A 24,028-nucleotide genomic window follows, 5' to 3' on the forward strand; every position below is an offset into this window, starting at 1 on the left:
TTCTCTAAACCATTTGAGAGTAATTGCTAATCTGATGTCCCATGATCTCCCAATACTTTGTATTTTCTACAAACGAGAATATTCTACTATATAACCACAGCACAACAATCAAAATCAGAAAATTGGGCTTCCCTGGTGGCGCAGTGGTTGAGAGTCCGCCTGCCGATGCAGGGGACGTGGGTTCGTGCCCCGGTCTGGGAAGATCCCACATGCTGCGGAGCGGCTGGGCCCGTGAGCCATGGCTGCTGAGCCTGCGCGTCCGGAGCCTGTGCTCCGCAGTGGGAGAGGCCACAACAGTGAGAGGCCCGCGTACCGCAAAAAAAAAAAAAAAAAAAAATCAGAAAATTAACCTTAATACGGCACTACCACCTAATCCTCAGACCCATTCAAGTTTATTCAGTTGACACAATAATGAATTTTATAGTGAAAATATCCAGGTCACAATCACATGGAGCATTTAACTGTCATGTTTCTTTAGTCCCCTTCTGTGTGGAGCAGTGCCTCGGTCTTTCAGTGGCTTTCATGACCTTGACACTTTAAAAATCAACAGTCCAGTCCTTTTGTAGAATGTCCTTCAGTTGGGTTTGTCTGATGTTTCCTCTTGATTAAATTAAGCTTTATCATTTTTGGAAGTGATTGTATCCTATCATTTTTTTTGGTCCCATTACTGGTGACGTTCACTTTGATCCCTTGATTTAGGTGGTATATACCAGGCTTAAAAAGTATTTTTTTCAATCAACATAGTGATTCAAATTTTTTATAGATTATACTCCTTTTAAAGCTATTGTAAAATATTGGCTATACTATCTGTGCTGTACAATATATCCTTGTAGCATATTTTATACATAGTAATTTGTACCTCTTACACATTTCATGTTTTTGATGTCACAATTTATATCAAATTATCCATTAACAAATTATTGTAGTAACAGTTATTTATACAATATCTGTTTAATAAGATAAATTTTCTTATTAAACAAGCCAGAATTGGTTTCTGTTGCTTGCAATTAAGAACCAAACTACTATTCTTCTATACCTGGAATGTCCCCAGACCTCACCAGCTGAGGGTACAAAAAAGCTGATGTCAGTTTACTAGTTAGACACTTATTTTGTTAGTCAAACAGCTTGTGTAACTACAGTATCCCAAGGTTGTTGTATCCCAGCCCCAATCCAGCCTTCAGATGACAGCAGTTCAGCTGACATATTAGCTGCAACTTCATGAAAGATCCCGAGCCAGAACTACACAGCTAAGCTGTTCCCAAATTCCTGACCTACAGAAACTGTGAGATAATAAATGTTGTTTAGAGCTGCTAAGTTCTGTCATAATTTGTTACACAGCAATAGATAGCTAATATAAAACTGTGTCCTCATTCTTTGCTTATAAAGTACTGAGAGCTCTTATTTTTTAAAGTCAGTTTTATTGAGTTATAATTTATATACACCAAAACTCATCCTTCTTTCATGTACAGTCTTATGAGTTTCAACAAATATATGTAGTCATATAATCCTCACTACAGTGAAGATACAGACTTTCTCTCCCCCAAATTTTCTCATGACCATTTGTAGTCAATCCCTTGCTCTACCCCATTACCTGGCAACTGATCTGAGTTTTGTGTCTACGGATTTGCTTTTTCCAGAATGTGATATATATGGAATCATATAGTTTGTTGCCTTTTGAGTTTGGCTATTTTCACTTAACATAAGGCTTTTGACATTCATCCATATTGTGGCATATGTTATTCATTTGTCCTTTCTTATTGCTGAGTAGTATCTCATTGTAAGGTTGTGCCACAATATGATTATCCATTCACAGTTGATGGACATTTGGGTTGTTTCCAGGTTTTGACAATATAGAATACAGCATAATAGGTCCCTCACCCACCCTTGGGTGTATAAAAGGAAAAATATTCTTTGGGTATAGTTGTTAAAATGTAGGTGTCTTTCCTGTACCTTCATGGGGGAACAGAGGGGAGCTTTTGCTCTCACTTCATGCCAAGTGAGGAGGGCTTCAGTAAACCCCCCAGAGAGCTTGACCTGTGTCCCCCTGAAGCTGGAGGGACTCAGGGATTGATATCCAGCACGTACCTGAAAAAGCCCAAAGGTGGGATGGTGCAGCTAGAAGGACCTAAGGGGCAGAGCAAAGAGAGTTAGGGTTGTGTTGGGAATGCCTTCATTTCCAGAGTTCGGCAGGGAAAGTTTTTCATGCACGTTTTTTGTAAGCTGAATGTGGCCCCGTGGAAGGGGAGTTGGCTGGTAGTTTTCATAGAAATGATCCTGTCCCACAGGCTTTCTGCCAGGGTAGAGATGGCCTCAGCCAGAAAAGGTTCAAACACACCAAGATGCAGAGGCTGAGGCTTGGCCTATGTCAAGGGAACTGTGGATAAACGAACCCTCCCAAACTACAGAGGTTGCCCACAACAGGATGAATCAGGATTTGGAAGCTCCTGGGACTTTGGTCCTTATCTCTGAAGTACCCTGGAGACCAAGTAGCAAGGTGAAGAGGTCTCCGAAGAGAGATGTCCTCAAGCATGGACCTTCCCACTTAGCCCTCTCCTCCCCCTACTCAATAAGTGTGAACAGCCTTCCATCTGGTGGCAAACACTCGTTAAGTGTGGAGAACGCAGACATCTTATTGGAGATGGATGGGGGCATGAAAGGAGAGCTGTATCTTCAGATAAAGGTGGAATGGAAGAGACCCAGTGGGGAAATTCTCTTTGGGAGGGGGTGTGGTCATTCTTCCAATGTCTTTAAAAAGATAAAGATATTGCATCCACCAAAAAAACCAACAACAAACTGGATGTTTTAAACATGAAAAGAAAGGATAGGGCTCTCAGACATTAAGAATACAGGTATGGGCTCCTCCACAGCTCACCATCCAACCCTGAAAGACTGTTTCCTTCTCATTGCTCCGGACTGTCTGATGTAGCCTTGTCCTCACAACCTTACACTCCTCATTGCAGATCCTGCAAACATCTGCAACCCCATTTCCTGTCCACCACCACTCAGTTCACCTATTCGTGTCAATGTTATTTCTTCAGCTTGGGCTGTGTGCATGGTTGCTATAATATATGTAGCCATATCCTATGCACATGCACTGACCAGCTGCAGGGGGTAAGAGCCACAAGCCTTGGGTGCTGTGTATGTGGCTCCCTCTTAGGGCAGGGTCACGCTTGGTGTTAGCCACCCCTCAGGACTCACACTGGAGCCTAAAGAACCTGAGGGCCTGTGCGGAGAGGGCCTTGCTCTCTTGCCTTCCTCCATGAAAGACCCAACACACACGGGGTGGGGAGTGGCCTCGCAGTGTTGATGTTACATTGGCACGATCTCATGGAAGCAGGTTGGAGCTGGGAAATATAGAATCGAGTGGGGCTGGGATTTTGCACAATTTCTGGATTGTGTTTATCTCTTGCAGTTTTGTGATCTTGATGGTTATTTTCTTGTTCTCCCTTAGAAAGTTTTAGCCTTCTCCTAGTGTGTCAAAATCAATCAGTGAAAGACACCAAGCCTCGGGGTTTATGTCCAAGTTTATATTTGTACCAGAGGCTTAAAGAGGACAGTCCACGCCTGAGGGGCAGCATGGTAATCAGCAAAGTGAATGGCCCCAAGAGGACATAAAAGTCAGGGTGGGGGAAGATTGTCTTTCCAGAGATAAAGCTTGGCACGTCTGAATTTCACTAAAGGAAGGAGGCAGAACCAACTCCCAGTATATGTGCTCCTAAACTCTTACATCACCTACCTGGTTATCCCAGAAAAACCTCTGTAGATAGGGTGAGTTATCAATAAACTGTTTTTTGCTTATATTTTCTAATTGTTTTGTGCTGCTAGGGACCCACAAGCAACATGAAAGAAAAAGTAATTTGCTTCGTCTTCAATTTAGTAAAGATAGCCAAGCCATTATCCTCTGAGTTCTGGGCTGCTTTTCCTGCAAGGTGGTTCATTCATTCATTTAATACATATTAAATGCATTCATAAATTGAGTATCTCCTATCAGGCACTGTGAGGGACTGGAAATATCACGGTGAGCAAACAGAGACAAAAGGGTCATCTTCAGGGAAACTTACAGCCTGGTGGGGAGAGAAAATTTCATCAAATGAACAGAAATCTATTTGAAGTCTTCATTGGGCTAACTGCTATGGTGCTGTAAGAGCCTGCATCTCACCTAGTAGAGGCAGGGGGAGCTGGGGTCAGAGAAGGCTCCTTGAGGAAGTGACAACTGAGCTAGGCTGGAAGGATGAGAGGAGTTACTATGGAAGGAATGAAAAATGAACATTCCAGGAAGAGGGACCAGCCTTTGTTTTAGAACAAGGCCATCAAGAAATTAAGCTGGAGTTGCTCTAAGGATGGAAAAGATGGTGGTTGATGCTTCAAGAAGAGGAAGTAGCCTGACACTGATGGAAGAGTCAGCTTTTGTAAGCCTGGAAGAAGGGATGTGGTTGAGGGATGTGTGGTGGGTAGCTGTGGGTGGTGACCCCTGGGGCTTGATGGAATGCGATGCCTCAGAGGGGGCCTAACCTGTGGGAGGTGGCAGAGGGCTACACATTGGGCCTTTGGACCACGGAAGGTTGCAGTGAGGGGCACTGGGCCTTCCCCACAGCCTGCCTTCCCTCCTCCCCCAATGTCTGAATGAAGGAAAGGATTAACACTTGATGGCTAACATCATAAGCAGGAAAAGCAATGAAACAACACTTTAATGAGTAGCAGTATATGTGGTGGCATGGACCCTTGTGTCTGGAGCCAAAGCACTTACAAATCCCAGTTCTACTATTCAACAGTCTTTCCATCTTGGGCAGTTACTTGACCTCCTTGGGTCTCAGTTTCCCCACTGAGGGGAAAGTGGGGATAACCCTATATGTTTTATCGAGTGGTGGGGAAGATTTCAATTGGTTAATACATGTGAAGTTCTTAGAGGTGTCTGGTGCAAAGTGCTATATACATGTTAGGAAAATATAGCAGCCAGAGGTGAGGCCCTTCTCCAATTTTCTTGGACTCCATAGGGCCCTGAAGGCTGGTACAGCTTGCAGGAGCAAGAGAGGCCGCAAAGTGGGCTGGATTTCCAGCCAGACTGAGGGAAGTGGTTGAGGTCTGAGCTGGGAAAACAAATGTTACCATAACATTCTATGCAACCAAGTTCTCAGACCGCTTGCCTTTAGGATTACTGGCGCAGCCAGAAGCAATTCTATTCCGAGAAAATTAGTGCTGGTGGTAACGCTAAGTCAAGGACAAAGAAAGATGAGTGATTTTACGGGCACTCAGACACGTGGAGCCACGTGGGTCACAGAGTCCTCGAGGACCTGAAACTGTTCCCTTCAGACAAGGGGTCAGGATCTCAGCACCGGCACTCAGCTTTGGTGGGCTGGCCTGGGAGCCCCGCTGACCATCATTGGAAATAGCGTCTCAGAGGAAGCCCACCTATAACTCCAAGTGCTCTGTCGCAAAGTTGTGCGATCGGCTGCAGGCTCAAGGAGGAAAGCAGCTCGTCGTTCACAACACATCTGGGAAGCTCACAAAGACGAAGTAAGATCCTGTCCCCTCCCCCGGGCCGGTCGGCCCCCAAAGAAAGAAATGCAAAAGAACAATCTTGTTCGACGATTAACAGGCCCAAGGAATGGCCCCCCAAGGCTCGGGAACCCGGCCAGGTGTGGGTCTCCGGCAGGGGCCGCGGAAGCCCGGCCACGTGGGTCAAGCCGCTCCGCCCCCGGCCTCGTCGTCCCGCCCCCCGGCCTCGTCGTCCAGTCCCCGCGCCAGAGCCGCCGCCGCTGCCGCCGCCGCTCGGGCCTGCTGCAGGTGCGTCTGCGCTGGGGCCAGGCCGGCATCTGCGCGGCCTTCCTGGGCTCCAGCCTGGGGTCCGGCAGAGCACGCGTTCCCGCGGGGCCGAGCTCAGCGGCTGGGTGTGGACCGGGGGCTCACCGGGCCGGACGCGGAGGCGGGGCCAGCCGGCCAGCGGCGCGCCTGCGCGGCTCGAAAGCACCCGCCGATTCCGGGGTCCAAGATGGTGGCAGAGGGGGAGGAGGAGCGCGAGGGGGAGGGGAGTGCGCCCAACTTCTGCGGGTGGACCCGGGAGGCAGCCCCGGCCGCAGCCGCACGTGCGGAGGCCCGAGGCCCTGTGTCTTCCCGGCACAGCGCGGCCGAGAGACGAGGGAGGGGAGGAAACGAGGTCGGAAAGTCATGTGGCCAGGGCAGGTGGGCCTGGTAGGCTGCTGTGAAGGGGGAGACCCCGGGGGCCCCAGGCAGGACGTCCCCTTGGACTAGAGTCACTCTGGGCATGGCAGCCGCCCGGGTGGCAGATGTGGGGTGGCCTAGGCCGGCTGGTGGGCCTGGGAGGAACGGCCAGATCCGCACGTAGTGTAAAACTGCAGCTTTCGGGATTTGCTGAGCTGTGGGGCTGTGGGTGCGAGATGCTGAAGGAAAGGAGAAGTGGGCATCAAGGAGGATGGTGCCCTAAGGCTTTGTAGGAAGAAGTTTTGGGGAAAGTTCCGGAGTTCGGGCTTGGCTGTGTGAGGTGGGAGCGCCATCTTGAAGCCTTGGGAGGTTGGGAGATCCAGCGAGGTAGGAGAAAAACCAGGAGAGGATGGCGCCTGGAAGCCGGGAGGAGAAAGTGGTTTCCGGAGACGTGATCCAGTAGGAGCCTTGGGTTTAGGAAGGCTGGTGACCTTGACAAGAGCAGGTGGTAGTAGGGGAGAGGGAGTGAGTCTGCCAGTGTCGATACCTGGGGGCTAGAGCATTGCATTTATTTAGCTCATAGGTGTTCAAAAAGTATTTAGTGAACAGCTGTGTAAGTTTTTGCAGTTCCTTTGCAATGTACTTACTGTGTATTTTATTTTTTAATAAATTTATTTATTTTTGGCTGCGACGGGTCTTCATTGCTGCCACGTGGGCTTTCTCTAGTTGCGGTATGCGGACTTCTCACTGCGGTGGCTTCTCCTGTTGCAGAGCACGGGCTGTAGGCGCACGGGCTTCAGTAGTTGTGTCTTCAGGGCTCTAGAGCACAGGCTCAGTTGCTCCGCGGCATGTGGGAACTTCCGGGACCAGGGCTCAAACCCGTGTCCCCTGCATTGGCAGGCGGATTCTTATCCACTGCGCCACCAGGGAAGCCCATTATCATGTATTTTAAATTAATGTTCTGTAAATTTTTTTTTCTCGAATTCCTAATGTAACCTTACATTTATTGTGTTTTTCAGAATTGGTGGGGTGCCCCCTTTCTCAACAGGGAACCTGAGACATTTTTCTTTTTTTCTAATTGGGTAGGTGAATTTCCAGTTTCACAAGAAAGCCCGGTTAAGTAGGTACTGCCATTCACCCAGAGTAATATCAGTGTTTGGGCACCTATCCTGCACCCAGAAAGCTCCCGATGACTGTGATGAATGAGTTTTTCTCTCCTGAGGCCTTTCTTCCCACCTGAAGGTAAAAGCAAGGCAGGATAATTGGTGGCTTCACCCAGGGCATTTTTCACCCCTGAGGGCTTTTGGACCAGATATCCTGAGTTCTTCCTCCTCTGACTCAGCACAGTGGGGACCTTCTACCCTACCACCGCACCACCCGGGTATTTGCTTTTGCACTTGAATCGTGATGTGAGCTTGCGGAAGCTAGAACCACTGCCCACCCTGATCCCTCAGAAACGCAGATAAATGTTGGCACAGAGGATGCTTCCGATGAATACTTTGAGGTAGCATCTTGAAAATAGACTTATGTTCTGAGCATTTACAATCATGCAGATAAACTTCAGGTGGCACTGTTCTAAAACGTGCAAAAGTTTTGTTCTTAATCTCTCCTTTGTTTTCACATTTACTGAGAGACTTGGAGAACATCTTGTAAGTTAATGGAAAATTTAGCAAAACAATTCCTACATTCATTTAAAAAAAAATCATGTGATGACTAATAAAACAGGCAGTAGACCTGTTTAGTTTTTGTAACCCACAAGACCAAAATTATCTCACTGATGCATTACTTCAGATAGACACGAAAAACTTAGATTCCACTAATAAATTAGTATGATAAAAGATTTGAAATAAAAAGAATATACATATTTAAAAGTATTTTAATTGTATACAGTTCATGAGTATGTTTATATGCATATATATGTTTATATATATATAAGATATATGTGTATGTCAATAGACATTATAATTCACATAAGATGAGAACTAAAGCTGTCTTCCCCCAAAGTACTTGCTCATTGCATTTCCTAGACAAACAATCTAGATACTAGTGGTTTTTGGAAATATTGAAACATGAGCAAGGAAAACTTTTTTCCATTTTATTATTTTGAGTTCAGTATTATGGTGAAAGTAATTATTATTACTCAATAATGAGAACATTTGAATAGAAAAACTTAGATGAAAAATTAATAGATGAATTAATTAATTAGATGAATTAATAGATGAAAAATTAATAACATTTTACCCAGATAATACAAGTCTTAATTTTGTCAATTCTAATTAAAAACTCCTTCTTAATAATCTCAAATTTTTGACAACTCTTTATAATTAGCAACAAATTCAGTACTTAAGTTCAGAGTAGAATGAAGATTTGCCTTCATTTCACAGCTGTCCAGCAGAAGACCCACCATTTAGACGCTCATGCAGAAGAGCTGTACATATAGCAGTATAGTCAATTGCTTTATGTTGATGCCTTTGTTGATTGGATTTTAAATCCTTAAATCCTTTTAAATGCTTAATGACTTTAAAAATCCTACCTTCATGTCTAAGAAAAAAACATGACAGTTTACTCAGGAGTTGGTCTAGAATTCTTTGAAAATAAGTGGGAATGTTTTCTAACATTTAAAAACTTAACAGAGGAAGAAAATAATTTTCTGGATCAAATTGATGTCTCCAGATTTAAATATTAGAAAGCAACAGTGCAATCAAACATCTTTGAGAGAAATAACGGAACATATTAAGCACAAAATAGCATAAGTAACTTCATGCAACATACAAGGAGCTTTTAGTAAAGTGAAGCAGTTTTGGGAACATTAATCTTTACAGTGTTCATCAAGATGGGCAAGTTTAACATTTATCATCTATGACAACATCTTAAAGCCTCAGCTGGATCTGAGAAAAACCCCTTTTCTTGATAATTATTGAAGCTGAGTGATGGGAACATACAACGAGTTAGTAATACTATTCTATTTTTGTATATGTTTAAATTTTTCCGTAGTTAAAAAAGTAAAGCATAAACTGTAGATAGTTACACCGTTATTGAGGTGTTCAGAGGTTGTTCTGGAAACCAACACTACACTATTTTTCTCTAACCTACTCTCTTTTTCAGAATTCCAAGCTACTGGTCCAGTCTTTTTGATTAAAGCAGAGACAGGTTACAGTGAAAATTTGTTGACATTTTGTTTGCTTGAAAGTTTGTTTGCTTCTTGTTGTTTTTAAGTGAGGTTTATTGAAATGCAACTTATATACTGTAAAATTCACCCTTTTGTTACACAGTCTATGAGTTTTGTAAAAACACCACAAAATAAAGACATAGGATTTTCCCTGGTCCTACCTGCCTTCCCTTCCCTCAGTCCCTGGGTACCACGGAGGTGATTTCTGTACCCGTAGTTTTGCCCTTTCAGAACATCATATAAATGGTCTCAAACAGTAGGCAGCCTTTTAGGTCTGGCTTCCTTCACTAAGCATAATGCTTTCCTTTTTTCAAAAGAAAGCACCTTTATTTTTATTTTATTTTTTTGCTGTAGGCAGGCCTCTCACTGTTGTGGCCTCTCCCATTGCGGAGCACAGGCTCCGGACAGGCAGGCTCAGCGGCCGTGGCTCACGGGCCCAGCTGCTCCACGGCATGTGGGATCTTCCCGGACTGGGGCACGAACCCGCGTCCCCTGCATCGGCAGGCGGACTCTCAACCACTGCACCTCCAGGGAAGCCCAGCAACTTTATTTTTGAAATAATTTTAGGTTAATAGAAATGTTGCAGACATAGTATACAGAGTTCCCATATACCATTTACCCTGTTTCCCCTAAGGTTAACACCTTACTCAGTTTAGTACAATGATCTAAACTAGGACGTTTACATTGATACAGTACCGTTAACTAATTGGCTCACTTCATATGTTGCCACTAATGTCCCTTTTCATGTCTCGAATCCAGTCCGGGATCCCACAGTACATTTAGTTGTCATGCCTCCTTAGTCTACAAACTGGGACATGTCCCCAGTCTTTATCCTTCATGACCTTGATAGCTTTGTTGAAGAGTACTGGCCACTTTTGCCATAGAATGCTTGCTCGGTTGGGGTCTGTCTGATGTTCTCTTACAATTAAATTGAGCTAATGCATTTTGGGGAAAAATACCACCCAAGTGATGTTTTGCTCTTCTCATGGCATCATATGATAGACGAAGATGAAGTAGTATGAGGGAGGTAGATGAAGTCAGTATGTCTTAGAACTGGTGATGTTAACTTTGGTTACTTGGTTAAGGTCATATCTGCCAGGCATCTCCACTGTCGTATTACTATTGTGTAATACTTTGAAAATGCATCCGTGTTGCACGTATTACCAGTTTTTTCTTTTTATTGCTGAATAAGATTTCATTGTATGGATGAATCACAATTTGTTTACCCTTTTAAGAGTTGATAGACATTTGGTTTGCTTCCAGATTTAGACCGGGCACTATCTGCTAGGCCTGTTGAACATCAATAATTTCACAGAACACCAACATCAGGCAAGGCTACCCTGTGATCACGATGAATCCGGACAAAAATAAGACAACTCCATAATTAGGTCTGAACCCAGACATAAATAAGAACTTTGTCTAAACCACTAAAATGGCAAAACACCCTCCTATCCTGGCTAATAGGAGGGCTGCTGCCTCTTGACCAATCCCAGCTCAAGCCTCACTTCTCTCCTTCCTCCTAGATCACACTCACTGAATTATCCAATTAAAGTATACTTTTTCCTGACAGCATCCAATCCAGATCAAAGCCTCCTTCCTGACCCTCCCCAGCTTTACCCAACACAAGCCCAAATTCTGTAATAAATCCTTCCCAGCACATCACCGGGACACCTGCAGTTCCTCACCGTGAGCTGCTCCGTCCCTGCACTTGCTCAGCTGCAGGTGTGTTCTAGACTTCTGCTGGAGAGCACTGACAATGCAAACAATATATAAACAAAATATATAAACAATATATAAATATATAAAGTGAGGTTGAAAATCCTCACTTCCACTCTTGTCGCCATACATCCTACTTCTCACCCCAATTCTTGTTACTAATTTCTTGGGAATTCTTCCATTTATTTTTTAAACACAAATGCAAGTAAGTACTATGGTATAACTTGTATCCCCCTTCCTTCCTCTTACAAGGCGCTATTTACACCTGACTTTTGTCCCCTATTCTGGAAATCTCTGTCAGATTAGAGGGAACAACTCATTCTGTTTTTTATTTTTAACATGTGAAATCTGAACATTGGAAAGATTTATGGAATGAAATAATCTGATTTGGCACTAACAGAGTTTTGAGGCTCATCTTCCAGACATTTATTTTTAACCTCTCTGAATACCCTCTGCTCTACTGATATCAACACTCACTTCTGAAGCCAGCGAGCTGTCTGCTTATAAATACTGAGTCAACCAGCAAATCACATTTAATTAGACTTTGAATTAGACTTTGTTCATTTGGGTCGTTGTTGTTTAATTGTAGTAAAATACATATAATGTAAAATTTACCATCTTAACTGTTATTTAGGGTGTGATTCAGTCGTGTTAAGTACATTCACATTCTTGTGCATCCATTCTCCAGAACTCTTTATCTTGCAAAACTGAAACCCATTATTTTTATTTTTAAACCATTTTATAGTTTACATGCAGTAAAATTAACCCTTTTTTAGTGCAGAGTCCTGTGGGTTGTGACAACACGATCATGTAACCACCACCACAATCATGATGTAGGACAATTCTGTCACTCCCCCATATCCCCCCGTGCCCTTTTGTGTATTCACTCCTCCGTGGTCCGGCAGCCACTAATATGTTTTCTGTCCCCATAGTTTTATCTAGTCCAGAATGTCATATACGTAGAGTCATACGTGCATTCTTTTTTTATAGCAGCCATGTTGCATACTGTGAATGTGTCATTGTTTATTGAACTCATCCCCTGCAGATGGACATGTAGGTTGTTTCTAGTCTCTTGCTGTTAATCACAGTAGTCTAAAGAACAGCCCTGTAGGTATGTCATTTTGGATGTGTGCAAGTGTCACTGTTGTAAAACTACCCAGACTTGGGAGTGCTAAGTCAAAGGGAAAATGCATTTGTTTTTGATAGGTTGTCCTCCAAGGGGATTGGAAAGTTTTGGGAAATGTGTTATTTTTCTATTTTTCCTGTATATACAGACCTTTAATCCTGAGTTCTGCCAACAGTGTGATCCACTAGATAGAAGTCAGCTATCTCAGTTACCCTTTTGATGTCATGGATCTGAATATTGCCTTTCTCTGTGTCTGTTTTTCTTTTATATAACTCCTCGGATAGGTAAAGATTTACTAAATGTGCTTGAAGACTCGCAAGTTTCTTTGAGATGATGTCGTCTTAACCCTATTTGTTGTCATAGCGCATGTCTTCCCTGCCTAGTTCAGCTCTCAGAATTTACATTCTCATAGAAGCTATATTTTGATGCAAAGTTGAGAAGCCAGTGGTTTTCATACCTTTTTGAAAGCATCAGAAGCTGTGTTTCAAATGAGTTCTCCCATCTGACCCCTTCCCAAGTCTCTGAGGCTGTGGTTCTCTAACTCGCACACTCATCAGAATCACCCGGAGACAGAGATGGGCCCCACTGCCAGAGTTCCTGATTCAGTGGATCTGGGGTGGAGCCCATGACTTTGCATTTCTAACAGGATCTCAGGGGATGCTGCTGCTGCTGGTCTGGGGACCATACTTTGTAAACCACTATTCTGGGCACCTAGGAGCGCTTGAGAACACACAATGAAAACAGCTGGTTTAGAGGATGAACACCCTGAAAATTGCTACAGAAGATTTCTGTTAAGGGCATTCTTTTGCATATATGTGTGTATGTATATATTTGCAGAAATACCAGTATTTTCTGATTGTTTCTCTTTGTTTTGTGATTTTTCTAAATCCCGTCTCAATAATTAGTGCGACGCAGAGAACCTGATGCCACCTCTCCGGATTGTCCCAAGCCGTTTACTTTCCCAGCTGCATTGTGGATTGAAACCTCCAGCCTCTATACAAACCAAGATTTGCCTAACAATGGCTCGTCCAAGTTCAAGTAGGTCTTCGCAGCCTGCCCTCTCATCTCCAGTGGAATTTGAAATACCTGAAAGTTCCTGCCCTGTGAGGGGGAATGTCTGTGTTGAAGTGGGTACGGGGCAGGATGGTGGAGAAAGTCGCTCTGTCCTGTTGTCCTTAGGGAAGCCCTTTCTAGGACAGGGTCAGAATTATCTCTCAGTAGCCAAGTTAAGTCCATTTAAGACATTCTGTTGCTTCTTCAGAATGTTTGCATTTAAGCTTTTCACACATGATTTGTATTTTAAACCCCTCACCTCTCGGCAGGGCAAGAAAGCTAGTGATCGTGCTGTGGGTACTATGGGGTTAAATTTTCTACCAGACAGAAATGATTTGTATCTCTACCTGACAAAAACCTGCAAGTCAACTCTGACCTACGAATCTATTCATCAGTAGGATGACAGAGTTTACATTTGAGGTAGAAAAGACCTCTAGGGTAAAGTTCTATGGGTGAACTTTAGGTCCGTAAGGATGTTTGTAGGTTTTGAATCCAGGAGTCATGTAAATAGTTCCTAGAAAAGTACTGATGTATTTTCTTATTAAGCATCTTGTTCTTTCAGGAGATTAGATCGGATTACAACCTCTAACCCACCCAGACTGGGTTTCTTTTTCTGAATTCTTCCTGATTGGACAGCTTTCGTGGGCCCTGCTTTTCACACTGGTCTGTCTCTGAAAGGGGTGCGAATTCAGGCAGCGCTAGTGTGGTTGGCAGGCCACCGGGCTGGTTGCACGCAGGGGCACCGTGTGCCTAGACCGTCTTCATCCCGTTGAGCTTGTGCTGCTGAAAGCATGGTCCCAGAGCTCCAGGACCGAGCGGGAGAGGGGGCCGGAGCCTCTGCATCTTCTGTTTCTGAGGCTCTGCTTTTATTCTTTGTTTATTCTTGCCAGTCGTCAGGGAGGAAGGGAAGGGGAGGAGAGATTTGGAGCCTCTTTTGAGATTCTCTGTCCTGGGCTAGCCATAGAGGCAGCTCTGAGCTTACAAGGGGGAGGAGGTCCCCGCCCTGCCTGGAGGAGCCATCAGGTATGAGAAACTGGTAAGATGCACATCACCAGCCTAGGGTGCGCAATGACGTCGCCTTCCGTTTAACGTTCACTTTGTTGTCTGTGAGCCCCCATCCCACTGTCTTCCTTCCCTTCCTCCTTTGCCTGTTCCACGTCTCAGGGGCGCTCGATCAGTCCGAGGGTTGATGAGCCTCGGTTGCCATTCCTCCCGAGGGAGACCAGAGAGCCTGTTCCAGCAGCCAAGCAGCCTGCTTCCACTGCAGGTTGAGCGCAGGTTGGCCACTCCTGGAAGATACCTGTGCCCGGCAGACCCTGCCCTGGTGGCCCAGGCCAGCCGCAGGCCGCGCTGGTCCACACTCGCTTCTCCGGGTAGGGGCACTGGAGGAAGTCTCTTCCCCCGCAGCTTATGCTCGGCTCTGCGGCACTGCTTAGGCCTGGCCTGCGGGGCCGTGGCGTTTCCTCACCCCAGGCACGAGGGCCACAGAGCCGCGGCGCCTGGGAGAGAGGGCGTTGCTCTCGGCCTCATCTCTGCCGCCCAGAGAAACGACGGCAGTTCCAAGCCTGGCGATGGATGACATTTCGTTTCAGGACCAAAGTCCACCTTTGGCGGCGATGCTCATCGAGTGCTTGGTGCGGCGCCTGGGCACCGTGAGCCCTCACGGCAGGAGGGCTGCTGCCCCTATTGGTCTGAGGTCAGGCGGGAGGATGCCCGGAGGTGCAGGGTTAGGCCTTGCATCCTGGAGCGCAAGCCACAGGCTGTGACCACGACTCCCTGCTGTCGTGTTATTCTCTGTGTTCAGTTCCCTTCCGTTACCCCAAGTCTCTGGGGACGTCTTGTTGTAAAGACCAGCTCTGACTCGAGCTGTAAAGGAGAAGGTCATGGGTCCAGATTGGGACAGAGCGTTTATTCACAGAGGAGGGGCCCTCACCTTCACCCCGGTGGTGATGCCGAGCGAAGCTGGGATTAGCAAGATCCTCAAAGGGAAGTGAATTTGGAAAGGAAGGGAATGCTTTGGGGTCCCGCGGGCCTGAGGTCAGTCCTCACACACACACAAGCTTGTTTTTACTTTTAAGAAGGAAGGTGCAACCCCGTCCATTAGCGTTTTTTTAAATTTTTAAATTTATTTATTTATTTTGCGGTACGCGGGCCTCTCACTGTTGTGGCCTCTCCCGTTGCAGAGCACAGGCTCCGGACGCACAGGCTCAGCGGCCATGGCTCACGGGCCCAGCCGCTCTGCGGCATGTGGGATCTTCCCGGACCGGGGCACGAACCCGTGTCCCCTGCATCGGCAGGCGGACTCTCAAACACTGCGCCACCAGGGAAGCCCCCATTAGCGTTTTTTAATCCTCATAGTAGCCACCCTTTACGGAAGGCACTATTGTGCACATGAAACAGCCAAGGAAACCCAGGATAGCAGAGGGTCAGTCATTCACATAAGATCTCGCTTGCGGGAGATGGGGTGGGATGCAGGGCCAGTGCTGTGCGCCCCAAGCCCCTATCTCTTTCTTAGACGTTGAACACTCACACATCAGGTGCCTGGGGGCGTCTTCATGGTACGAGAAGGATTTTCATTTGCTCATCTTAAAGTATAATTTCACACAAGGTCAAGTTTCAAAATACAGGCAGTTGATTTGGGATGTAAATGTCCAGATGGTGCACTGAATTGACCAAGATTTTATTCCCTCTAGGTATGGCTGACTTCCGGAAGTGTTTTGCAAAAGCCAAGCACATAGTCATCATTTCAGGGGCTGGCGTCAGTGCTGAGAGTGGGGTACCGACTTTCAGAGGAGCGGGAGGTTATTGGAGAAGATGGAAGGCTCAGGTTAGTCATGTCTCCACAACAGCGAGAGGCTCTTCTGCATGAAGCCATAATGGTGTTTGACTCGCAACCTGTACCTACTCCTGACACCCAGAGAGGAAAGTTTTGAAATTTACCATGACCCTTTTGTTGTGTTTGTTTTGGCATCGACACACGGTCCGTATGATTAAGATCTCAGATTTAAGCAAAGCAGCCTCTTTCCTTTCTTTCTAGGCATGTATTGACTGCACTTATTCAGATAACAATTGGGTTTCTTCCAGTAGCTAAAGTGGAACCAGAAAACTTTGGTTAGCATAATTCATTACTTTTCTATCGATGTTGAAATTAAGAATTGCACATTTTTAAAAAGTTTCTCTGAACTTTTCATGTGAAAAACAGTGTTGAATTGTTAAAGGCTTAGGCCTTGATGCTCAAAACTTTACATGAAGGTCATTAGGATGTAAGTTCTCTGGGGGCATGCAGTTTTTTTAATTCAGTTTTTATTGAGGTATAATATATTGGGAAAAACCCAAACTTTTTGGCCAACCCCATACATGCAATAAAATTCGCCAATATAAGTGTACAATTCAGTGAGTTTTAATAAATGTATACAGTGGTGCAGCCACCACCAGGATCACGGTGTGGAACATTTCTGTGCCCCAGAATATTCCCTCAAGGCCCCTGTAGGCAGTCTCCTCCCCTCCCCCTGGCCCAGGAGATCCCTAGTTTTGGAGGGCAGGGAAATGTGCCTGTTTTCTTCATCGCTCTATCCCCAGCTCCCAGAACTCTGGCACATGTAGCCGCTTATCAGATTTCTGTTGGTCGAAAGAAGGCAATCATGAGTAATTACTTCAATGCGTGACTTCCAAATTTCACAGGTAGTTTCTTACCGAGGGAAGGGTTAATGAATCTGCCCTTCCTTCCCCGATTGAATGTCTCAGGCTGGCACATGTTTAGGATGTCTTGTCACCTCTCTGCTGCCCTCTGGGCGAGTCTGGGGATCATCACCTTAAAGGTGAGGGAGGGGAGAAAGGAGAGCAGAGGGCCCTTAGGGTCCCACAAGAAGGAGCAGCTGCGGAGGGCAGTCCCTGGGTCTGAGAAGCAGGGCAGGGTGGGGGCGGACGGGGGTGCTCAGCGGGCATCAGGAGGGCCTTCCAGAGGGGTGGTCGGTGGTGTCAAAGCAGCTCAGGGTCTGTGGGGACCCAAAGAAGTCAGTCGACGGTTTGAGTCCACCTGTGTTCCAGGGCTGCAGCTTCATGGGCTGCCTGTGACCGCTTCGGGCCACCGGAGGTCTAAGTGGGGACAGGAAGGAAGGAGGTACAGGGCTGATGTAGATGACGATCCGCTCCTCCGATGCAGGCTGACTTTACCACCAGGTCGAAGGGTGACCTTCATAGTAAAATACATAATCCCAACCCTGCCTCAATCCGTTTATGGAACATTTCAGTCATTGCCAAGGGTTCCCCTCCTCCGAGCTTCCAGCCCCAGACAGCTGTGGACCACACTGCTCTTCCACCGTCGATGAGATTTGCCTCTCCTAGAAGAGGAATCGCACTTTAAAAATATGTATTTTATATATATCCTGTTACTATAATGTATATACTATTTTTTATATGTGTAGTTGTGTGTGTGTGTGTGTGTGTGTGTGTACCTATCATTATAGTTATAAAAACCGAGTTTTTCAGCTATGGCCATTATACCTCAGTTGGGCATTTTGCATTTTACTTTTCTTCCTGGATAAATGAGCTTGGCATCCTGTAATGTGGAGCTCCATGGAAAACTGGATTCCAGACTCAATTACCTTCCCGCTGGTTACTCGACTTCACGTTCGTAACTTACTCGAGTGGAAGATGAGGCAGGTTGCAGTCTCCCTGCGTCATCACTGGGGAAGTTAAACCGATTTCTCCAAGGTTCCTCGTGAGCCCCAGGCCCCGCCCTGTGGCTGCCACGCCACATGTACCTACACGGACGTGTCCCTGTGGGCACCTCCCGAAGCTGCCACTCTGCTTAGAACAAAGGGGCCCTGGGAGTGTCCCGCCGGCTGCAGCAGCCCTGCCGCCCGGCTTCTGGAGCATCAGAGCTTCTTTCCCTCCCTGACCCCTGCCTCCTTTCTGCCCCCCAGGACCTGGCAACCCCTCAGGCCTTTGCCCGAAACCCATCCCAGGTGTGGGAGTTCTACCACTACCGGCGGGAGGTGGTGCAGAGCAAGGAGCCCAACGCCGGTCATCTGGCCATCGCTGAGTGTGAGGCCCGGCTGGGCAGGCAGGGCCGACGGGTCACGGTCATCACGCAGAACATCGACGAGCTGCACCGCAAGGCTGGCACCAAGAACCTTCTGGAAATCCATGGTGAGGGACCCTCGGTCTTCCGTGGGAGGGGGGAACCAGACCTGAAAACACAGGTGCTGCCATGTCCCAGCTGGGCCCACTGCATCTTAACAAGACCCCAGGTGTCTGGAATGTGGCCCACCCTGCCTGGAGAAGCCCCGCCTGCTCTGCTATATGCTCTCCCCTCCCTGGGTGTCCTGTTGAGGGGCCTTATGTTCCCAGACAGCCCCCCAAGCTGGGCTGACGGAAGCAGGAGGCTTGGGCCATTGAACCGCTGTGGCTTCAGCAGGATCCAGCTCCGGAAAGGCCTGGCATCCCCGGGGGAACCATTTACTCTCCCTGTGTGCCCGATCGGCAGTGTCCGCCGAGGCTGTGCTTCTGCTCAGCCCTCGAGCCTTTAGGGAGCTTCCAGCTCAGTGACCTTCGCTGCAATGAGCCCAGCAGGTCTGTGACACCGCGGAGCTTGTCTTGGATCCCTCTGGCTTCCCTTCTCTGCGCTTAATGACACCCTTCTCTTTCCTCTTCTTAATCCTCTCCCCTTTTTGCTCTCGCCGAAAATCTGATCAGTTCATTCATACAAGAGCATAAATGGGTATGCAGGAATTTCTCCCCAAGGGCATTTAATAGTCTACAAAAGTTCAATCCCAAGAAACGCATTTCAAATTGTGGAATTCCCAGAAGCAGTGGCCCCGTGGGGCTCCGGGCTCCCTCTAGCGTAGCTGCCTCCTCAGAAGATAAGTCTCTGGATGGCCTTGCTTGGGCCACATACCTCCCTTTTGACCAGACACTGCTGCCAGAAGGAGAGGCTGCTACGATGGGACCGGCCTGGAGCTCGTGCCCAAGCTCGTATCTGGGGATGTGACTGACAGCTCCGTCAGCTTGGCCTGGGATAGAGGAGAGGGGGCTCCCCAAAGAAGGAGTCCTGGCCAGAATGGAACAGTGTGTGTCCACCGCAGTGTGGCGCGCTCAGCACTGGGCATGGGGTGACTATTTAGTGAATTGAGATCACCTTTTATTGGTTAAGCTCAGCAAGTCATTGCTAGTTTTCACAGTTACTTTCTTCGTTTGTTAGTTGATTATTTATTGAGCTGCTTTTGTAGAAAAGATTCAAGCTTTATTAAGTCAAAATTAAGATTCTGTAAAGCACGTCCCAAGCTATCGAGTGTTTATCAGTCATACACTTAGTAAATCCTGCCCTTAGGGTTAGATTGGCTTCTTCTGCCCAACTGACTACTTCAGTTCCACCCGAACATCAGGGCAATCAGAGAGCTCCTTAGTCACGCAGTGAGTTATTTCATCCGCCTCTCTCTCCTATAGGTTATGCGGTCCAGGAGGGCAGATGTTCTGGCTTGTTCAGTAGTACTGCATGCCTTTATTATGTTCCCTGCGATGCCTGGGGTAGGCCCATTTGTTAAAACGATGTATAAAACAAAATTATTTCGTACCCTTTTAGACGTGGAGACAATTGCGCCTGATTATACTAAATTCCAGTCTTGTTTAACTTCTGTTTTTCAGGTAGCTTATTTAAAACTCGATGTACCTCTTGTGGAGTTGTGGCTGAGAATTACAAGAGTCCAATTTGTCCAGCTTTATCAGGAAAAGGGTAATCATACTGCACTACAGAATAGACGTGTGTCGTTTTGTCTTAAGTTGAATATAAATGCGAAGAAATTGAACATTCATCTAAGATGCCCGTGGATATTTATGCGAAATAAAACTGGGTACAGTACAGCTATATGATAAAAGAAGTATTGTGCTCACAGTTTACAATGTTAAGTGAAAACAACGGAATCTAACTCTATACAGTATGATCCCAACTTTGTATTTAAACACACACACAAACACACACACACACACACACACACACACACACACAGACACACACAAACACACCATGTTGATGTATCTTTATATAGATAAAAGTCCAGAAGAAAATACAACAAAATATTAACAGGAGTGGTAAGATTATGGACAATTTTGATTTCTTCTTTATATATATCTTTCTGAATTTTCCAACATTTCTATGATGAACATTTACTATTATTATAATTAGGGCAAAAAATTAAGAGTAGACTCAGAATATTGAGAAAAATTCTACGTGGCTATTTGAAATCAGTATAAATTATCCATGTAACTTATTAACATAATGTCATTGCAGATAATTCCAACTAGGATGACATATACCATGCAAATCATGAAACTCTCCTTAGCACAGCAGGTACTCCACCTGCTTCCCACATACAAATTCCCTCTCCTGAGGTAGAACCAGTGGTAATCAACTGTTTGGTGTCCATCCTCCTAGTACCCTTCTAAGTCAGTGTGTATTCATTAGGAGTTTTGTACCATATACTGCCAGGCAAAGAGTCAGTCTCATTGGGCTATCTTATTTCATTGTTCTTCGATTACACCAGTGACGTTCTTTCTTTTCTGATACTATTTACTTCAGGGCTCCAGAACCTGAAACTCAAGATGCCAGAATCCCAGTGGAGAAACTTCCCCGGTGGGTAAAAATCTTTGATCTGTATTTGGTGTTCCAGATTGCAAAAAAAAGAAAATTAGGAGTCAAAATCCAAGTTCACTTGGTGAGATGCCTCTTAGATGTGCAAATGCCGAAACCAGCCCTGATCTATGAGGCCAAGGGCGAAAGGACAAAAGGTGAACCAAGCCAGGCTTAAGAGAAGTGCTTCCGTCCCATCCCTTTCTCCTGTGTGTTATGGCGGGATCATTTCAGGTGTGAAAGTTTCAGCAGCTGTTATGTGGTAGACACTTAGCAGTGTATACGAAGCGTAGAGGCTGGCATCCCGGGACTAACTGGTCCATAAGCCTCGGCTGCTACCCTCTCTGTCCTCCTCCTAATCTTCAGAGTTATCAATCCAGGGTCACGGAGGCAGGAGGAGGTCTTGCAAAGGTGAAGTTGTAGGGCCAAATAGAATCTTTGTAGAGTAACAACAACAAAAAACTTGTATGTGAGTTTTTTCAAAACTGACATTAAAATAGCGCTTCCAAAAGTGTTTCTCAGAGCACTAGATCCATGGGAAGTTATACGCATTACTTGAAAAAAAAGATGTCATGTGCTCAAATAAATATGGAAGCGCTAGATTGAACGAAGTTAAAGTATGTTTCCTTTACTGCAGGATTAATCAGAGCACTGAATATGTGAAAGTACACTGTTACTCTCTAAAAAGCGATTATGTTAGTATTTCCCTGGTTGACTTAACCTTTTTTATTTTTCTTAATAAGGGTTTCCATTACTAAATTCAAAGTTTTGCTCTAAAAGAATGTTTTCATTACTAAATTTTGAAGTTTTGATCTGAAAGTTTTGATCTAAAAGAATCTTGAGTAGGAGATTAATATGATGAAAATGGTGTTTGGGGGAGATTATTTTAGAAGGTAAATTATAAGATGACCTGGGGTAGTAGCGAGTGAAAGATGAGAGATTTTTAGGAATTGACGCTGGAGAACTTGGCTAGAGACAGGGCAAGAGAGAGGTGGATCTGAGAGAAGAAAGAAGGAGGTCACTGATGAAATTAGCAAGCAGTTGACGTGTTAGAGGCAAACCTCAGCCCAGTACATTCCTCCTGGGCCTGGCTGACCGTGAGCACGACCGTGCCCATGACCGTGGGGAAGCGGCTGGGGAAGAGACAGCTGTTTAGAAGGAGAAGAGCAAGCCTGGCTGAAACGCCTCCACCAGCACGTCAACCCGGTGCATCCAGACAGAATAGAAACTTCATAAGGGCAGGTAGAACTACACCTTCAGGACAAGCTCATGTGGGCTGGAGGGAAGGGATGGGGGATAGGAAGGCTCAGAGTGACCTATCTGGACAGACTGGCCCTGGTGCAGCTCCTGGCTGTCCCCGATCCACTTGGGCAGACCTTCCTGAGAGCAGGTCTTGCGGTTGGCTTAAGGATGACACTCTTCCAGGTGTGAAGAGGCAGCATGCGGGGGCCTGCTGCGACCTCACGTGGTGTGGTTTGGAGAAAACCTGGACCCTGCCATCCTGGAGGAGGCTGGCAGGGAGCTGGCCCTCTGTGACTTGTGTCTCGTGGTAGGTCATGCCCGTCCCTGATCCTCGGGAGGCTCTGAAACACCAGGCGGGGGTGGGGTGGGGGTGGGGGTTGCTTCCTCCCTCCCTCCCCCTCTTTTCCTTCCTCCCTCTTCCCCTCCTTCTCCCTCTCTCCCCCTCCACCCTCCCTTCCTTCCTTTTCTTAAGGGTGTGTTGAGAGTCGGGGGGTGCCCTATAGAAAAACTAAGAAGCGGTGAATAAGATACGATCTCAAAATATGAAACTATGGAAGACCATGTCTGGGGCTTCTCAAAGCCTTTCCCCCCAGAAGAGAAATAATGAAAAGAGCATGTTATTGGTTCTGATTTTGAAAGTAACACATGCTCGTTATTAAATTTGAGAAAATACAAAAAAGTATAAAATTCTAAAGAAGAAATTAGAGATCACCAATAATTCCACAATCCAAAAATAGTCCCTGTTAGCATTTTGGTGTGATCTCTTCTAGACCAGAGGGGAGCAAACTATGATGTACATTGTCTTGGGAACAAAGCTGTATTGGAGCATAGCCGTACCCTTCCTTCTATGTATTGCCTGTGGCTGCTGTCACACTATAATAGCAGAGTTGAGTCTTTGTGACAGAGACTGCATGGCCTGCAAAGCCTAAAACATTTACTATCTGGCCCTTTACACAGAGTTGACCCACCCTGGTCTAGACCTCTGCTTATGCAGATGTAGACGTATTCAGATTCAAAAGTGGGTTCATACTGTATGTCCTGCTTGGAAGCTGCTTTATTCACATAGCAGTTCACTTAGCCTATTTCATGTCCGTACGTCCAAATCCACGTCATCTTTTAACAGGCTGCGTGGTGGTGTTCCTTTGTATGCATGTAAAAGGACATAGTTAACCAATCCTCCACTGTTGGACACTTAGGCTGTTTCAGATTTTGATATTTTAAAACAATGCTGTGATGAATGTCCTTAGATGTAACTCTTAGCAGGCTCTTGAAGTTATTTCCTGAGGGCAGATTTCCTGGAAGTGGAATTAATGGGACAAAGGGCATGCACATTTCAGATTCTCCTAACACATCTCTAAAAGCAGAAGCGGCCTCTCACCGGTGCGTGTTCATTCGGCCGGTATTTCTTGAGTGCATCCCACTGTTGAATCTAGTATCAATGTGCTCGATAGACAGTTAAGCAAGGAAAGCTGGCTTGTAAAACTTGGGCTGGTCTCCCTGCTCTTGTAAAGAATGTTTATAAATATATATTCGTAGAGAAAAACCTGAAAGAATATACATCAGAATGCGAACAGTGATAATCTTGGTAGAAGTAGGATTATGAATGACGTGTATGTGTTTTCTCTTTGTATTTTCTAACTTAAAAGGAACCTGGATTATTTGCATCTCTTCAAAGAGCAGAAGCAAAACTAAAACGAACCCCCTTTGGGTGACGATCGAGTCATTTCTTTGCCGTTTTCTCCGTGTGTGCAGCTCTTGTCTTCGTATCGCGTGTCCTTCCCGAATTCTAGGGGTCAGCCAGGGGGGCGCCTCCTGCCTCCCTGTTTGTCCCTCAGACGCTCTCCACTTATCCCATCCAGCTTAGCTGTCCTCACACCCGCCACCACAAACTGGCCCAGGTTTCTGGTAGGTTTTCTGAAAAGCTGTTTCCTCTCCA

The 24,028-nt window shown here is 46.0% G+C and overlaps 1 protein-coding gene across 5 annotated transcripts in view; it reads left to right on the plus strand.

Moving 5' to 3' along the window:
• The first annotated feature begins 5,718 nt into the window (after positions 1–5,718).
• SIRT5 (sirtuin 5) overlaps positions 5,719–24,028 on the plus strand; it is a 30,186-nt gene continuing 11,876 nt past the window's right edge. For 3 of the 5 annotated variants that reach the window (XR_003437553.1, XR_003437552.1, XM_027128390.1), the window contains exons 1-7: positions 7,274–7,401; positions 13,059–13,208; positions 15,917–16,050; positions 18,149–18,374; positions 19,869–19,956; positions 20,800–20,853; positions 22,276–22,399. Coding sequence is in view for 3 of the 5 variants with exons in the window: in XM_027128390.1 (XP_026984191.1) it covers positions 13,094–13,208; positions 15,917–16,050; positions 18,149–18,374; positions 19,869–19,956; positions 20,800–20,853; positions 22,276–22,399 (741 nt within the window). In the remaining 2 variants the exon portion in view is untranslated. Of the gene's footprint in view, positions 5,785–7,136; positions 7,242–7,273; positions 7,402–13,058; positions 13,209–15,916; positions 16,051–18,148; positions 18,375–19,868; positions 19,957–20,799; positions 20,854–22,275; positions 22,400–24,028 lie in introns of those variants that run through there. The other 2 variants (XM_027128392.1, XM_027128391.1) reach the window with 2 other exon arrangements.

This window comes from Aethalodelphis obliquidens, unplaced genomic scaffold (genome assembly GCF_003676395.1).
Source record: "Aethalodelphis obliquidens isolate GAN/ISIS:26980383/991018 unplaced genomic scaffold, ASM367639v1 scaffold34, whole genome shotgun sequence".
NCBI lineage: Eukaryota > Metazoa > Chordata > Mammalia > Artiodactyla > Delphinidae > Aethalodelphis > Aethalodelphis obliquidens.